We start from the raw sequence: 17,791 nt of genomic DNA, 5'->3' as shown, positions 1-17,791 counted from the left end.
TTTATTACCATATAAATGATTTTTACCAAACCTCCTTTACCTTTCATAGGTAATAAGTCGAAGATCAGGAAAGATCTTATCGACATACTCAAAGACATCAAAGGGGATTATGTCTTCGTTGACCTCTTTGGTGGTTCTCTCTATATCTCTCATCTGTTGCATATTATGTTCCCAAAAGCAACGATCATAGCTAACGACTATGATAACTACGTTGATAGACTGAAACACATTCATGACACGAATGAAATACTTAAGGAACTTAAGGAGAGAATAAATGTTAAGCCAGATGAGAAAATTCCTACTGATCAGAAAGAGATCGTCAGAGAAGTTATAAGTAAAGCTCCATACATAGACTGGGATACATTATGTTCACGTCTTCTCTATTCTGGAGCATACAAATACTATGATCTTGACACATTAATGAAGAAAGTGTTATACCTCAGATATACTAACTTATGAAAACATAGATGACTATCTTGAAGGTTTAACTATTGTTCATAAAGATTGGAGAATACTCTTCAATGAGTATAAAGATCTTCCCAATGTTTTCTTTATATGTGATCCTCCATACTTCCATACTTATTCTATACAGTATGGAGATGAATGGACTCTTAAAGATACTGTAGAAACCTTTGATGTCCTTAATTATCCATCTATTTACTTCAGTAGTGATAAATCTTATACAGAAGAACTTATAGAGATATTGACAAAAAGATATGGAGAGAAATTTCTATGAGAAAGCATGTTATAGATAGAGGTTTAATTAATCCTAACACTCAGAAAAATAATGAAGTAATATATGTCACTTTTTCTGTTAATGGAGAAGAGAAAGATCAAGAAGATAATAGTTGATGAGGGAACTGAAGAAGCGACGACATTCATCTTTGACGACGGAAAGCTCACATTCGTTGTCGATAAAAATGGACAACACTTACACAAAAGAAAGAGACCAAGAAAATTTTTAGATCTCCCAAAAGCTAGGAAACCAAAGGAACCATTTCCAGTACCAGCCGTCCAAGAACCAGAGAGACTTTTGATACCAAAACCTGTGGTTGACAAATATGATCCAGATCAGTTCTTCCCAAAAATACCAAAGTTAGAATAAAAACTCCTTTATTTCTTTAGTATTATATAATAAGTCTATTAGTAAGCTCTGTTCTCGTTCTGTTCTGGTTTTGACGTCTTTTCATGGTCTCGCATAATAAGATCATGAACTTTTTCTTGAGATACTCGAAGAGCTGAGGTAAGTTATCATATTCTGGATATGTAGGAAGCATCCCTGCTATCGTAAGTGTTGTATCAATAAGGATTGGACTTATATCGGAAAAGTCGAGATCTGGAGTAGAATAAGAAGGTAAGTCTCTTACATGTAGGTAGTCATTATATGCTTTACGCATGAGACTGAGTTTCTGGAGCACAACTATGAGACTTTGGTTCTGACGTTCAAGTTTGCTTAAAGTTCTCTCCAAGCTTCTGTAATAAACGTCAACCTCTGTAAGAGCAGATATTTTTGCATTGATCTCGGAGATCTTTTCTTGAACTTCACCAAGTTTGACCTTAACTGACGTTTGAGCTCCCATCATGTTTTCATCAAGGTCATTCTCTATGTCATCAATGATATCTTCCCATGAAGTCATGTTTTCATCATTGATCTTAACGTGAACACTCATGAAAAAAATGTCATGTAAAGTATAAATGTCAGATTTTTACTCTTGAGCTTCTTCTCTCTGGATTGACTCGTCTGTAGGGCTTAATGTGCCATCACGTTCGACCAGAAGGTTCTGCTCAGGTCTGTCAAGGAGCTGTCTGTAGGTCGTGAAGGTTTCAACGAGTCCTTGGTAAGGAGTTTGGAGATCAACATCGACCCATGGGTGTTTGCGTAAGAAAGCAGCAAGGCTTTCACGCTTGGAGTCAATGACATCTTTCTTATTGGTTAATCCTTCTTCAAAGCTTAGGATTACTCCTGCAGTTGATTCAAGTCTTTGGATCTGGCGTCTGGAAACCTTGGTGAGTTGTCTTATCCTCTCGTTTCCAAATACATGCAGGAGATATGCAGAAATTACTTCATTAAGTTCGATTAAACAAATTGGATGAAGATCAGTCATGGCTTTTGTAAAGCAATCTTTTGTAAAGCTGTCTTTTGTAAAGCAGACTTTTGTAAAGCAATCTTTTGTAAAGCAGACTTTTGTAAAGCAATCTTTTGTCAAGACGTCTTTTGTAAAGCAGACTTTTGTAAAGCAATCTTTTGTCAAGACGTCTTTTGTAAAGCAAAAGTATTCAATTTTGTGAGAAAATGCTTTTGTAAAGCAGTCTTTTGTAAAGCTGTCTTTTGTCAAGACGTCTTTTGTAAAGCTGTCTTTTGTAAAGCAGTCTTTTGTAAAGCTGTCTTTTGTAAAGCTGTTTGTAAAGCTGTCTTTTGTAAAGCTGTCTTTTGTAAAGCTGTCTTTTGTAAAGCAGTCTTTTGTAAAGACATAACCGACGACCGAATGTCCCAAGATGGTACAACACCAGCTCCAGCATCACCAACACTAGATATGATGGCAATGATGATGCAGATGATGCAACAGCAAACCCAGCTTATACAGCAAATGCAGGAAAAGAAAACTTTCAATAAACCTGCAAAGAACTCACAAGATCTTGAAGCTGGACTCAATGCTCTCAGGAACGACTACAAGAGAGAGCAGATGACGTTTAGGAAGAAGGGTGATGAAGATTATGAGAATGATCCGATCGAGGAAGACGAGATCAAGTCCACTGCATCCACAAAGACCCTCCAGGATGAAAGAGATGATGAGGGATTCCTTACCAAGTCTCAAAGACTCTTTGTCCTTGAGTTCTTCACGATCTCTGCCTTGAGATCTATGAGGAATTGGAAGGGTCGCGTTCCAAGTGGCTCAAACAAGCGCGAACTACTCATGACCGCAGTACCGCTCACTAAGACAAAAGTCCAGCTCATGGACTTTATCCTTTCCGCTTGTCCCGACGAGATCTAAGATCTGATCAGAGTAAAAACTTACATTTATGAGCTAAGCTCAGTAATAATTAGTTGTTTATTCTTTCTTCTCATACTTCTGTGCAAGGTTTCCACGGAAGAACTCAAGCAACATTTGGATCTTTCCAAGCTTTCGACCTTCTTTTTCGAGGTCATCCTGGTAAGTTCGGAATGCGTCAACGTGTGAGCTCGCATAGAATGCAGCAACAACAACCTCTTCTGCACCTTCTTTGCTGTCAAGTGGCATGAACTCGAATCCTTCCATTCGACCAAATAAAAGTGACAAAAATGTCAATGAGACCCACTCGTTGCATAGATGCTAAACCTGGTCCGAAGATGCAAAAGTTCTTCTTAACACTCATGTCTGACCAGAGGGAGTACGGTCATGAAGAGGTCATACAGATCTTCGATCAGTGTGTACCAAAGCCTGAGAATCCAGACGAACTCTTCATGTAAATTTACTTGCTTCAATGGAGAGATGAGAGACCAGTATGAAACTCAGACCAATAACAATCTTTCCAGGTTTCTGCAATTACCTAGAACAAGCATGCCAGATCAAATGGTCTGACACCATCTTCCTCCAAAAATAAACTTTATCGTTTATAACACTTCAGGATCTACATCTATTTCTTCTGCTTCATCCTCAATGTCGATCTCTTCGACAGGTTTGATAGCAGCTTTGAGTAAGTTCTTACCCATTGTCTTAAGTTCAACTGGGTTATATTCTTTGTCTTTACTCTTTGTTGATTTCGTGAGATCTACATATAAACAATAACTTTTAGTCTTGTCAAGGTTTATTCTCGCTGAGAAATGGTCAGGAATGTTTATAGCTATCTTTTCAAACTTGAGTAAATTAGCTAAACCTTCATTTGTGTATTTCTGCTTATCGACAAAGATCATGATCGGACTTGCACTATAACCATACTTTCCTTGACATAATGTTTGTGGTAAGCATATAAGTAGTCTCTTTGCTGTTTTATTTTGCTTCTTCACTTCATCTACAAACTGTTGGATCTTAAAGAACTTTATATGATGTTCAGACATCTTTATATACCCGATAAAAAGTTCAGATAAAAAAATAATTAGCTATATTTTTATTAGTGCATAAATGAGTCTTTCTTTGAGATTTTCTGATGAAGATCTAACTTTGGTAAGATCTTTAAAAGATGATGAAAACATTCTTTCTGTCATTGATGAAGAAAAGAAATACTTCAGTAATGATGTAAAAATAGAGCTACTCATTCATACTGAGAAACAGTTTGTGATCGTGATCTTGAGTTAAGCAGCTCTGAACCAAGCGAATACAGTCATAAATGGTGGTAAGAAGTCTTGACCTTTTCCTGTTGCATCTGTGATTCCAGCTACTGTGTGAGTATGGTTTCCTGCAGATCCGCAGAAAATACCTGTACTAACATCTCTAGGGTCATCTGTGATATCATATCTATTCATACCTTGTCTATCAGAACCTGCTGCAAGATTTGTATAACCTCTTTTTGTCATTGAATGTGAATGCTCTCCATTAGTAGATGTTGTTGCACTGAACCTATGGGAGTGTGGTGGAAGGTTTTCAACTCTGATAGTCTTTGAACCACCAAAGTCCATTGATGAGTTAGAACAGTAAAGAAACTGATCAACAATCGGTTGCCAAACACCTCCATAAAGGGTTTGCGGGCTTGTTGAGCTCATTGATGTAAATATAGAACCAATTGGATACATCATGTCAAACATGTTAGAAGGTCTATAAGTATAATCTACTGTGGTGACATCGTTCAAATAAAACTCAAACGTATCTCCAGGATGAATAGTTAAGTTTGTTCCATCTTTTTTGTGGAACACAAGTTCAATAGATTTACCATGACTCAATGTATAGTAACTTGGACCTTTTTCTGATGGACCAATGTTATAATTTATAAATATTGCAACTTTACCCATATCATTATTACCAAAGCTAACTGTAATGCTTTCAGGTATTCCATTGTTTACAGATGCATTAGAGATCTTTGAGATCTGTTCATTAACATAAGTTTTGTCTGCTTTGTTGTCTAACAGAACTGGTAACTCATGTGCTTTAAAGTTGTTATAACTCATAGACATATTATATGCAGTACCATTCAAATTTTGCAAGGTCTCTGTTAAACTCATATGAGGATCTTCTTGTGGAGCACTTGAGCCTAAAGTATAGTTCAAGATAATGTCATCAGCTCTTATTTTCTTGATTTGAACTGGTTGGTCATTATCAGCTCCTATTTTATTGATTATAACAGGTTTGTCTTCTCTTGAACGAATTGATTTAACTGTCAAAGGTTCAGTGAACTCATTATTTTTCAAAGGAATCAATGTTGTATTGATGTTTTCACCATTAATATATACTTCTTTTGCATCAATACCAGATGGGAATGAAACTCTTTCATTAACTTTAACTGTTGTACCATCACCTGGGTACATATCTTTCTCTGGACCTTTGATTGTCTTAAGTATGACAGACTGTGATAAAGTATATTCTTTAGATGCAACTTTACGTATCTCTTCGTCAACATAACTTTTGTCAGCTTTGTCTGCAATCTTAAGTGCAGTTCTTCCTCCATTATTTTTGTTCTCCTCAACTTTCTTCGCTAATTCAGCAAGAATGAGATAAAGATAATCAGTAAGGTCATCAGTACCAGACATATAATATTATTGTTCTTTCTTGATGTATTAGCAACTTTCACTAAGGTCACAAAATCAGGGTACAAAGTACTTAACGTAGAAATGATTGTTTTTGGTCCAGGATCTTTCTCTTCTTCATCATTAGCATCACGTGGCATTGGAATTGGTTCCAAAGGTCCAGTCACATCAAAACTCTCAAGTTCCATATAACCTTCATTTCTGAATCTTTCTATATGAGTTATCTTCTGGAAACTTGTTTTAGTCTTTTCAACTAAATTTTTTATTCCATCCACAAAACCTCCTTTATGATTTGGACCAAGATTACCCAGAGTGTCAAGAACAGTATCTATACCTTCTTGACTTTCAACAAAAGCCCAAAGAGCATTTATTTGACTCTGGAGTGATATCCATGAGGCTGCAGTAGCACCGGCGTTTGCTATGGCAAAGATGAATGATAAAGGGTTGAACTTAAGACCAGATTCTTTATCTTTGACAATTTCAACGAAGTCATTGATATTTTTCTTCAAGTATTCCTTAGTCAGAAGAACTCCATCGCCAGCTATACCAGTTGCTTTTGTCTTTCCTTTAACATCAAATGTGATTGGTTTCTTCAATAAAATAACTTCTGGTGTTGTACTGATGCTATCATTAGTGGAGAAAAATTCTCCGACATGACTTGCTAAGTATTCTTTCGTCAATAATGTTCCATCACCAACAATACCAGTTGCTTTTGGACCATCTTCTGTGAATGTCAATGGTTTCTTTAACATAACTTTATCTAAGTATATTGCAATACCACTATTTTGTACTTGTTCATGACCTAATATATAAGCAAATGCTGCGTTTAAAGCATTATACAATGTATCTTCTTTAAATGTTAATTGACTGTTTTCAATCATTGGTATATTGAACAGTGTAGACCTTGGGTCAAAATGAACTCCATGGTCAATCGATAATAACCGTTTAACATGATATATTATAGTCTCTAATGCTTCATTAATATTTACCTCACGAGTTTCTTGCAAACCATTACTCGCCATACATGAAAACATATAATCTCTATCAGTTGTGAAGAATGGAGCATCTAAGTAATTATTCTCTACTTTTGTCACACGATTCTGTAACGCTTGAAGGTATTGATTTAAGTCTGTTTCAACAATTGTACCATCTGGTTGCTCGATAGGTAATATACCAGGACCGATGGTAATGTCTTCATCAGCACCTTCTTTATGTATGACTAAAGCATTATCAGTAATTCTGAGAGTATATTCTTTATATTGAAGTACGCTAGACTTATAACATTCATATGCATATGGAACAACACTCATTCTTTTACTACATATAAAAATGATGTATTATCTACAATCGACTGATCCTAATAACTACGGGACAATACAGTTTCAAGCAGATCCTAACATGGGGCATCCAAGTAAGATAAAGATGAGAGTAAAAAGTGTCAGTACTATGGCGAACTTTATTGTTTGTGACGAAACAGATTATTTTGTCTTACAGTTAGACGAAGATGGAGAAGAAAAGGTGTGTACATTTAAGTCAGCTCTTTCATTTGATATGGATACTATTGTATCAAAACTACAAGAGATTGTAACAAAACAGTTTGATTATTATAACAAGAAAAAAGGTCAACATAATGTAACAGTTTCACTGAGTGCTACGAATCAACTTATATTTACGTCACAGGACAAAGGACATAAAGTCTATTTAAAAGATGCTTCACATAGAGCAAATCTTATTTTAGGTGCATATGGAATAGAACTACCTATTGTACATAATTATTATCTACAAATGCCAAAACCACCTATGCTCAACTTCGGGTATCAGTTATACCTTCGTTCATCAATGTCTGTCATCTCTGGGTTCAATAATATTGACCAAGTTGATGATCGAAGAAAGATCATGTACAGATCTACATGTTATAACATCAATGAGTTCTGGATATCTGGTAAACCACTTATATGTAAGGAATCCTCACCATGGATAGATGCATTTCCATGGGAACTAACTAATGTTACGTTTACCTTAGTTGACTTCCAAGATCAGCCTGTTCGATTATTGTCACCAATGTTTATGGTGATAGAGATTAAACCAGATAAGCCAGAAGTTAGAGAAACCAATGATGTCAGTGATGATGATACAGAATCTTCGTACGATTATGATTACGATGACGATTAAAAAAAATAACGTATATTTTTTTATCGGTTATAAAAGACCAACATGCTCAATGCTATAAAAGGATTAGTTAATAACCTTTCACCAGAAGATAAGAAAGGTATGCTTGATATGTTTGGGATCAAAATGCCTAAGAAAGCTAAAGACATTACCAATAAATTAGCTCTGGCAATTAAGAATCAAGGAGGTACAGGAAGTGTAGCAGATATTTTCAAGAATGCTAAGAGCTTCTATGATGACTACAATGGTATCATGAATGTTCCAGCTTCAAATTCCCCAGTTGCTTTAGATCACGATCAGAGATCTCATAATAGAGCGTTAATGGAGATGCAACCAATATACTCAGACCCTCCACCAAAGATTGATGAGAGCGAATTAGCATACAAAGAAATACAGAATGCCTTTTACGTTGTTAAGAACATTAATGGTCAAAAACTTCCTGATGAGAAATGGTTAGACCCAATAACTAAAGCAGGAGAAAGATTCATTATGTTTAACATTGACCAATACAGTCCAAGAGGAAAAGATTACTTCAACAAGATGTTTCCAAGAGTTATGGCAAAGTTCATTGGACAGATAGACCTTTTCAAACAGAAGTGGACATTCTATTACGACTTTGATGAGAAGAGAAACATTTTGCGTCATTTGAACATCAATACAATGGGATCATTAGTTCATCAGTTACTTAATGAAGCTCCAATAGCAGAAGTACAAGAATTAGCATCTAAAGTCCTTGAATCAAACTATGACTTCTTCCTTTGTAGTATTCCTTCGTTAAGGAAGATCGAGATCTTTGACTATACAGCTTATTCAGATGTTGATGCTTCTGCTTTGAGAAAAGGAACGTACACACCATATAAACTCACAGCTGAAGAACAAGTTATGTTAGATACGATGAGAGCAGCAGGTCAAGAAAAGATCGCACTCAAGATCATCAAACAAAACCATTCAAAGAAGAGAAACAGGTCACGTAATGGTCAGCTTTGGACATGGACATGCAAATTACCTATTAACTTAGAGAGGTATCAGATCTTCAACGAACTTAATGCAGAGACAGCAAAGAAGATGATGAAAGATTCATGTTTCATCTACGCTTGTATTCAAGCTGGTGTTGACGAAGCAACAATTAATCATATGAGGGAAATCATTCGTGTCAAAGATTTTCCAATGTCAAAGATTAAGGTTATTGCCAAAGAAACAGGAATAAGGTTCCATGTCATCAAATACAACGAGAAGTATTCAAATCATTCATATACTTATGAACCAGATGAAGAACCAAAGATGACAGTAGAACTTTTATTAATGTATGACCACTACATGTTGAACGAAAAGCTTCCAATAAGTTCAATGTTCATCAAGAACTATGAAGATGTTTGTAAGTTGTGCAAGGATTGGACTTTAGAGAAGAAGATGTTAGTTAACAGAAGATATGAAACAAGGTATGCAATTAACTCAAAGTTAGTTACACCACTTGCAAAAGTCATTGAACTCTTGTTTGCTAACAATTATTTCGAACCAATTAGAACAGGAGAACTTTGCACATACTTCACAACGATGTATAATGAGAACCTTGAAGAAATGATTGACCTCACATACAATGAGCGTTATTGCGCAAGGATGAAGAAAGATTGGAGTTCAGAGACGAAGAAAGACATGAAGTTCCCAAGAGAACATGTTTTCTTTGCTGACTTCGAAGCATCAACTGATGGAAACATTCACAAAGCATACAACATTTGTTTCATGGAAGATGACGATGATGGTTATACATCAATTTGGGGAAGTGACTGTGCGTCAAAATTCCTCGAAGCTTTACCAGATAAGAGTTTAGTTTATTTCCACAACTTATCGTACGATGTCACTTTTCTCATGTCTCAGTTAGAAGAGATTACAGGAACTCCAATCATCAAAGGTTCACAAACGATGCAGATACAAGGAAAGTACAAAGGAAAACTTCTCTGCTTCAAAGACTCTTATGCAATCATCTCAACTAAGTTGGAAAGATTCCCTGAAATGTTTCACCTCACTAGTGGTGAAAAAGAAGTTTTCCCATATAATTACTACACGGAAGAGTTAGTTAATACAACTAAAGTTGGTAACATCGATGATGCCATGAATCATGTCAAAGATATTGAAGCTTTTAATGAGAACATTGAGAAGATTGAAGATTGCAAGATTGATGATGAACACTTTGACATGGAAGTTTATTCGTCATTCTATTGCGGTCAAGATGTACGCATTTTACGAGATGGCTTTCTTAAGTTCCGCAATGACCTCATGACTGAGTTTGAAATAGATGCTTATGATTATGTTTCAATAAGTTCTATCTCAAACAAACTCTTTGAGAAGAGAGTATATTGGAAGAACGGTAATCTCTTTGATCTTGCAGGAAAACCTCGTGAATATATTTCCAAGTGTATTCAAGGAGGAAGATGCATGCTAGCTGAGAACAAGAAGCAATACAATGAAGGAGAACTCATCACTGACTTCGATGCTGTATCATTGTATCCATCAGCAATTGCTAGACTTTACTGTTTAGAAGGAATTCCAAAAGTTATGACAGAAGAGATGAAGAGCAGTGAATACTTGTTGGAGCATCTCTTTGATGATGACCAAGCTGAACCAACAAAGGAAAAGTTCATCTCAGGATTTTACTGTCAGATCGAGATCTTGTCGATCGGTAAGAACTCAGCATTCCCATTGATTGTCGTCAATCCTGACATCAACCCTGACTTACATGTTGCCAGAAGTTCCAATACATGCTGCAAGATGTTCGTAGACCACATTACGCTTCAAGATCTGATCAAGTTCCAAGAGATCTCATGCAAAGTCATTGATGGATACTATTATGATGGAAAAAGGGACATGACAATAAGGAATGAAGTTAAGAAGCTCTTCGAATTACGTGCTAAGTATAAGAAGGAAGGTAATCCGATACAAGAGATCATCAAACTTCTTTTGAACAGTATCTATGGTAAGACGATATTAAAGCCCATTGACAAAAAGATTCGTTTCATCAAGGACAATAAGCTCACTGACTATATCATTAAGAACTATAATGACATACAGACAATAGAGTTCATCCCCGATTCCGAACTTTCATGTGTAAAGTCATTTAAACCTATCGTTCGTCACTTTAACTATTGTCCATTAGGTGTTTCAATCCTTTCTATGTCCAAACGAATCATGAATGAAGTATTCTTCACAGCAGAAGATTTGGGCTTGAAGTTGTTCTATCAGGATACAGATAGTTTACACTTGTATGAGAAGGACTTAGATAAGTTAGCAGAAGAATACAAGAGAAGGTATAACAGAGAACTCATTGGAAAAGCACTGGGTCAATTTCATTCAGACTTTGCAGAGATTACTGCAGGACATATGTCTAAGGCACAAAGATCTATATTCGTTGGAAAGAAGACTTACCTCGACGAATTAACCAATGACCTCAAGGAAATTGCTTTCCACTGTCGAATGAAGGGAATCACACAGGACGTAATTGCACTTACTGCAAACCAAATGTTCCCAGATGCGATACAAGTACATTATGACGAGAAGAAAGGTTTGTTCTTCCCTGAGAAAGTTGGGGAAAAATATAGCATCGTGGAATTGTACAAATCTCTTTATGAAGGTGATGAGATAACCTTTGACTTGTGCATTGGTTCGAAACCATGCTTCAACAAAAATAAGGACTTCACTATTTCAACGAAGTCATCTTTTGAACGTAAGTTAAAGTTCTAAACACTTACTTATTATTTTTCTTAGCTTCTTCCTCTTCTCTCAATTTCTTTGCAATCATTCGTGGATTCTTTGCGCGTCCAGCTGCTAATGCAGCTAATTGTTTCTCTGTGAGTTTACGCTTTGGTTTAGCTGGTTTCTCTTCTTGTGTTTGTTCTTTTGGTTTGAGTTCATTAAGTATTTCTTCACGAAGTTCATTCTTGAGTGCTTCTCTGTCGAAAGTATTCTCAGTCATTTTGTTAGGAGTAAAAAATTTTATTAGGATAGAAATGACGTCAAAACTTTCACCAAGTGAAAAGCAATCAATCATATTGAATGAAGCTAAAGGAATACAACATCCATTATATTATGTTTGTCATATGAAGAATGGTTCAGTTCAAGTTAGAAAGAGAAAGGCACCATTGAATTCACCAGCTCCTGCCCCAGCTCCTGTTGTTCAAGAAGCTCCTAAAGTTGATGAGAAGAAAGAAGAAGAACAAGCATATACTAATAAAATGTTGTTAGAGATGATGACAAAGATATTAGAACGTAACAGTGTAGTTAATGAACCAAACATGGACCCAATTGAACGTGAGAAGGAAACTAAAGAGAATCAAGAATATGTTCAATCAATGGAAGAGAAAAGAATACACTTCGATGATGAACCAGAGCCTGAACCAGAACCTCCTAAACCTCAGCCACAAATAAGACGAATAATCCCAAGAATAAGAAGATTGTAAATTTTTTATAGCTGAGAAAGATGTTGAACGATAACCTCAATACATACAGTATTGCTGATTCCATCAGACAAGTAAGATATTATTTCGATCAAGTTGATGGGGCAGTTCCTATTGGAGATACTAACCATAGATATGTCCCAACAAAAGTGCCAGCTATGCCGACAAATACTATTGATAACGGTTATATTACATTTAACATATCACCACCTGGTGAGAACATGATTGACTTATATAATACGTTCATTAGTGGTTATGTCGATGGTGAGTGCATAATTACAACAGAAACTGAACCAGCTGATGAAAAAGTTCCTAAATATGATGGTGAAGTATATAAAGAAAGAGCTGTTGAGACAGCTCCTACAGGATCAAATGTTACAGCAATTAAAGCAATTGATACTAAATATGCTGGTGGCAAATCATGTGCACATCTTCCAGCAATTTGGTTGGGATACATTGATTCATTCTATGCTGTTGAATCATATCAATTAATCGCTAATGGTAAAAGTGTTTATACACAAGATAATGCTAGAGAAGAAGGTTACATTACTTCTACTGCATCTACAACAGAAGCTATTAAGAAAGTTGATGTATTTAGTAAGGCTAGACATAAAGATGTTTTCAATAGATGTGATACAGTTCGTTCTGGACAGATTATTGAGTTCAATAAACCAATTAGTGGTGCAACTACATTAAAGTTCCACATACCAATCAAGATTGACCTAAGAAGATTCCTAATACTTAATAACATTAGATTCCTTCCAGCGTTTGCTGGTAACTTACAACTTAAGGTTAAGTTCAGTATTGCTGGTATGGTTTGGACACCATTAAGTTATCAGGATATTCTACCATTACCGAACATGCAAGCCAATGTTACAAGCTATATTCCAATCACTAATCACTTCACTCCTATCTATGAAGGTATCAAAGTTATTGATACTGTAACTTGGAATGCCGATAAGAGTACGATATCATTTGGTACCAAGTTTATTAAGTTCACTAAGAAGAATGCAAACTTCTTTGAAATGATTACATACTGTAACTCATTCTCTTTGGACCCTAACATCTATAGTGATTTGGTGGCAAGATATTCGGCAAAGACTCTAAACTTCCCAATCAAAAGAATTGACTGCATTACTATGGATGGTTCAATGGCTAAAGGTGAAGGAACTCCTTGTACATTCACGGCAGCATTTACTCCATTATATGTGAACACCATTTATACACTATTTAAGAAAACACCTAATTATAACACTACCTATGAAAATCCATTGTTTGAACAAATTCAATTGAACTGTGGAGCATATGGTAACATACCCGCTGAGGCTCAAGCATCTAATGATCCAATCTTCTATGAGATGCAGGCAAATGCCACTAACAATAATAACGATACTGTTGGCTTCAACTATGATGTCATGAGGTCTATCACAACCACATCAGTCCCTCAATTTGGAATCGAGTCAAATGACTTAGGTCATTACCTATGTGGATTCCCTTGCGAAACTGATTATACATTCCAACAGGGTCAGTTATCTAATTCACCTATTACATATAAGCTTACAGTTAAGCCAACAGCAGAGTCTATTAAATATACTGAGAAACCAGTGTTATGCTTCTTACGTCACGTTTGCCTCTCCATACAGATTAAACCTGTGGGACCACCTATCGTACTTCTCGACGATTATGATTTATCAGCCCCTGCTAGTGAATAAAGGTTAGTTTACATATGAACGTTTATTTTTACACATATATGCGTACATATGCGCGCCCGTATGGTGTCAGTTTTCTGTCACTTTTTTCATTGTGTCGGTGACTGTAGCTGTAGGCTACAGGCGACGCACAATGTATACTGTACTTAAACTGTTAGCATAAGCTCATCAATGCACATGCATGGGGTCATAGTGCATTGGGTTTAGCTGCTTTATGAGTTCTATATAAATTTGAATAGGATTGCATCAATTCACATTGAAAAATTGCTTTATGTTAAATACACTCTTAGGTTAAAGTCACATCATCTTATGTGCGCATTGTTTACTACAAATGAAACGAATTTTAATCGATAATTTTAAAAAATAAAAAAAATTCAAAATTTGTTCCCGAAAAACATATTATTTTGTTACATGTATGAATAACAATATAAAAATACATTTAAAACAAACAGGCATTAATATTAATGCACGTTTAAAAATTCACATGATACCAAGATCGACTTGAAACCTTGGCAAAAAAAGGAAGTTTGCATCAGAAATATCACAATTTACATAGGGTCAATAAAGAAGATTGCTCGACTTGCCTTAAATGAAGTTTTTCATAAAAAATTTCAAATATATACCAGCATGTAACAGTAGAGGTCAAAAAGATAGCACGGAACATTAATAATTATCAATTTACCAAGCACTTCTCTGCTCCAAAGCGATGATTTTACCTTATTTTGTTTTGATAAAATTGCGTAATGCGTAATTTTGGAGAAAATTTCAATGTAGTATCAAGCTAGATAAAATACTAAATCTGATTTCCAACTCGAAATCCAACAATCTCTATATTTTATAACCTTGTTGTCAGATTGTAAACTATTCAATGTCTTAAAAAACGTATATTTTTTTGAATGTCGTGACGATAATTTGAGAAGACCGAAAACTAGTTCGGCGGTTACCCACAAAAAGTTAGTTTACATACTCTGCACGGGCGTGATCCCTCAATTTTTTCTCAGACCCTAGATTTTTTTTCCGGTAGTACTACAAACTCGTTTTCATTACCTTCGCGCCAATTCATAATATCAACATATCTTTATTTCAATTACAGCAAAGTAGAACTTCATATGAAGTACTAGGTAGTGAATTATAATGACTTATCCCTGAACATAGAAAAAATTGAGAGATTGTCAGAAAGTGGTAATTGCACCCTTAAGTTTAAAGCAAATAAAAAAAAAAAAAAAAAAAAAAAAAAAGGGAGTGGGGCTTCCAGGCACTTCGTGCCCTCTAGCCCTGAAGATGTTTAGTATAAATGAAGTTTTTATTCGGAAAATTGTTAGTCTTCTTGGTCGAAAACATTATATAATGTTTCACTTTTCACAAATTATATATGTTTTCATGTTTTGTCAAGACTTCTTCTTCGTAAATGTTTTGTCAAGACTTCTTCGTAAATGTTTTGTCAAGACTTCTTCGTAAATGTTTTGTCAAGACTTCTTCGTAAATGTTTTGTCAAGACTTCTTCTTCGTAAATGTTTTGTCAAGACTTCTTCGTAAATGTTTTGTCAAGACTTCTTCTTCGTAAATGTTTTGTCAAGACTTCTTCGTAAATGTTTTGTCAAGACTTCTTCGTAAATGTTTTGTCAAGACTTCTTCGTAAATGTTTTGTCAAGACTTCTTCGTAAATGTTTTGTCAAGACTTCTTCGTAAATGTTTGTCAAGACTTCTTCGTAAATGTTTTGTCAAGACTTCTTCGTAAAATCAGACAAAAATAATGTTTAGGTGAAGAGGTGAGATTTCACCTGTTTTTTCACCTCATTTCTCACCTCTTGAATTTTCATGAAATTTACACCAAAAATATATTTTAGGTGAAGAGGTGAGATTTCACCTGTTTTTTCACCTCATTTCTCACCTCTTGAATTTTCATGAAATTTACACCAAAATATATTTAGGTGAAGAGGTGAGATTTCACCTGTTTTTTCACCTAATTTTTCACCCGTTGAATTTTCATGAAATTTACACCAAAATATACTACTAGGGTCATTTACGAAGAAATCTCAACAAAGTCTTTACGAAGAAATCTCAACAAAACATAGACAAGAAAGTTCATGAGAAATTAGATGAAGAATCTCAACAAAGTCTTTACGAAGAAATCTCAACAAAACATAGACAAGAAAGTTCATGAGAAATTAGATGAAGAAGTCTTAACAAAGTCTTTACGAAGAAATTCATGAAAATTCAAGAGGTGAGAAATGAGGTGAAAAAAGAGGTGAAATCTCACCTCTTCACCTAAAATATATTTTTGGGTCATTTACGAAGAAATCTCAACAAAGTCTTTACGAAGAAATCTCAACAAAGTCTTTACGAAGAAGTCACAATAAAGTCTTTACGAAGAAGTCACAATAAACATCTGTCAAAAACCGCTTTTTAACTTCACTTAAAATGCCACGTAAGCTACGTAAGAATATACGTAAGAGGAAGAGAGCATTGAAACATCCAATAGTAAGACTAACACCACAACAACAGTTGCAACAACAAATGCTGAATGACCCCACTATGTTGCAACAAATGTCAAGCAATCCTATGCTTTTAAACCGAGTTGTTGGTGCACAGAGTGGAGGTTTAAGAGGGCCTTTTAGCGAAAATGGCAGGCTATGGTGAGAGCTGCAGACGGAACAGCATATAACCCTCAAAGTCAAATGAATTTGAGTTCACTCAAAATCAAATAGCAGATGTCAAAAAGTCAAACATAGACATACAGAAGCAAATAGGTGAAAACGAAAAGAAACTAGAATATGACAGACACACAAAGAAACTCAATGAGTTAAACGTAGAGAAAAGAAGAAAGAAGAACAACTGAAAGAACTAAGTACAGAGGAATATGCGAAAAAAGTGTCAGAAAAAGCAGCAGAAGTAGCAAAAATGGAACAAGATGTCATAAATTTGAAAAACCATACTACTCGATATAAAGTACTGAAAGATGAAGAGATAAAACAAAAAGCCCTGAAGACATATATGGATAGCGATGAGTATAAAAAAGAAGTTGAAGCAAATGTAAAGGCAGAAAAACTTTTACAGTTGCAAAACCAAACCGTACAGTATGAAAACTTAGCACAAGAAAGTAAAAATAACGACGCAGCCATGCAAAAGGCAATGAAAAGCGCAGAATATATAAAAGCTAACAATGACTGGTTAGATGCCCAAGCCAACGCTAAAGCAGCCCAACTCATAGGGTCAATAAGGACAAAAATACAAGCGGATGAAGACAGTTCAAATGAAGCTTTAACAAATGCTGACTTTAAGAACGCCTTCGAAGCTCTTCATAGTAAGGTGAAACAAGTGAACGACTTCTCATCTGGAAAGAAACTGAAGTCTGAAGGTTTCGACAAAGAGTTAAAAGAAGTAGCACAAAATATGACGAAAATAACAGATGCAGCAACGAGACAGGCAGTTCAAAGTGCCTATGACGCCGTTAGAGCAACTGTTGTGGAAAGTCAAGAAAAAGAGTTACAACAGACCAAAAACAGACCTAGTAAATGCTTTCTTAAAAACGAAAAGTCAGGTAGGACACTATGCTGCAGATGGAACATATGTGCCAGCTGGTGGAACTTATATACCACCAAACCCTCCAAGAGAAGCACCTGCACCAGGACTACCTAAAACATTTACATCGTCACATGGACACAGACACAGGCATGCACCAAAACCAACACAACAACCAGCACAACAACCAACAGTTCAAAATCCAGCACAACAAAAACCAGAAACAGAGCAAGGACATAAAAGAAGTAGAGAACAAGGAAACCAAGATTCTTAAAAATGCTTAAAGA

The 17,791-nt window shown here is 35.5% G+C and overlaps 3 protein-coding genes and 1 pseudogene across 4 annotated transcripts, besides 5 other annotated features; 3 read left to right on the top strand and 1 right to left on the bottom strand.

Annotated features, from left to right (window-relative positions):
• Positions 1 to 14,024: part of a mobile genetic element that runs on past the window's edge.
• TVAGG3_0135570 (uncharacterized protein) lies at positions 1,707 to 2,105 on the bottom strand (the record flags this gene model as incomplete). The annotated part of the gene is made up of 1 exon (XM_051224105.1): positions 1,707 to 2,105. The coding sequence occupies one exon, from the start codon at positions 2,103 to 2,105 to the stop codon at positions 1,707 to 1,709; it is 399 nt and encodes a 132-aa protein (XP_051109091.1).
• On the top strand, positions 2,487 to 2,889 carry TVAGG3_0135560 (uncharacterized protein; the record flags this gene model as incomplete). Its single annotated transcript, XM_051224104.1, has 1 exon — positions 2,487 to 2,889. A coding segment is annotated over one exon (403 nt), but the record flags the coding sequence as incomplete, so codon positions are not given.
• TVAGG3_0135540 (uncharacterized protein) lies at positions 13,299 to 13,985 on the top strand (the record flags this gene model as incomplete). The annotated part of the gene is made up of 1 exon (XM_051224103.1): positions 13,299 to 13,985. One exon carries the CDS (start codon positions 13,299 to 13,301, stop codon positions 13,983 to 13,985), a length of 687 nt encoding a protein of 228 aa, XP_051109089.1.
• A 1,123-nt stretch (positions 14,025 to 15,147) lies between the features above and the next one.
• Positions 15,148 to 15,180: a mobile genetic element.
• Positions 15,148 to 15,180: a terminal%2Cinverted (terminal inverted repeat of tvBac_53III transposon ID:TVAGG3_0135520).
• A 10-nt stretch (positions 15,181 to 15,190) lies between these two features.
• Positions 15,191 to 15,291: a terminal%2Cinverted (terminal inverted repeat of Maverick-3 transposon ID:TVAGG3_0135280).
• Positions 15,191 to 17,791: part of a mobile genetic element that runs on past the window's edge.
• TVAGG3_0135510 lies at positions 16,977 to 17,778 on the top strand (annotated as a pseudogene). Its single transcript has one exon. A coding segment is annotated over exon 1 (802 nt).

The sequence above is a fragment of the Trichomonas vaginalis genome, chromosome IV, assembly GCF_026262505.1.
Source record: "Trichomonas vaginalis G3 chromosome IV, whole genome shotgun sequence".
Classification (NCBI taxonomy): Eukaryota; Parabasalia; order Trichomonadida; family Trichomonadidae; genus Trichomonas; species Trichomonas vaginalis.
The sequence above is the reverse complement of the archived record's forward strand: the minus strand, read 5'-3'. Positions and strand labels throughout refer to the sequence as shown.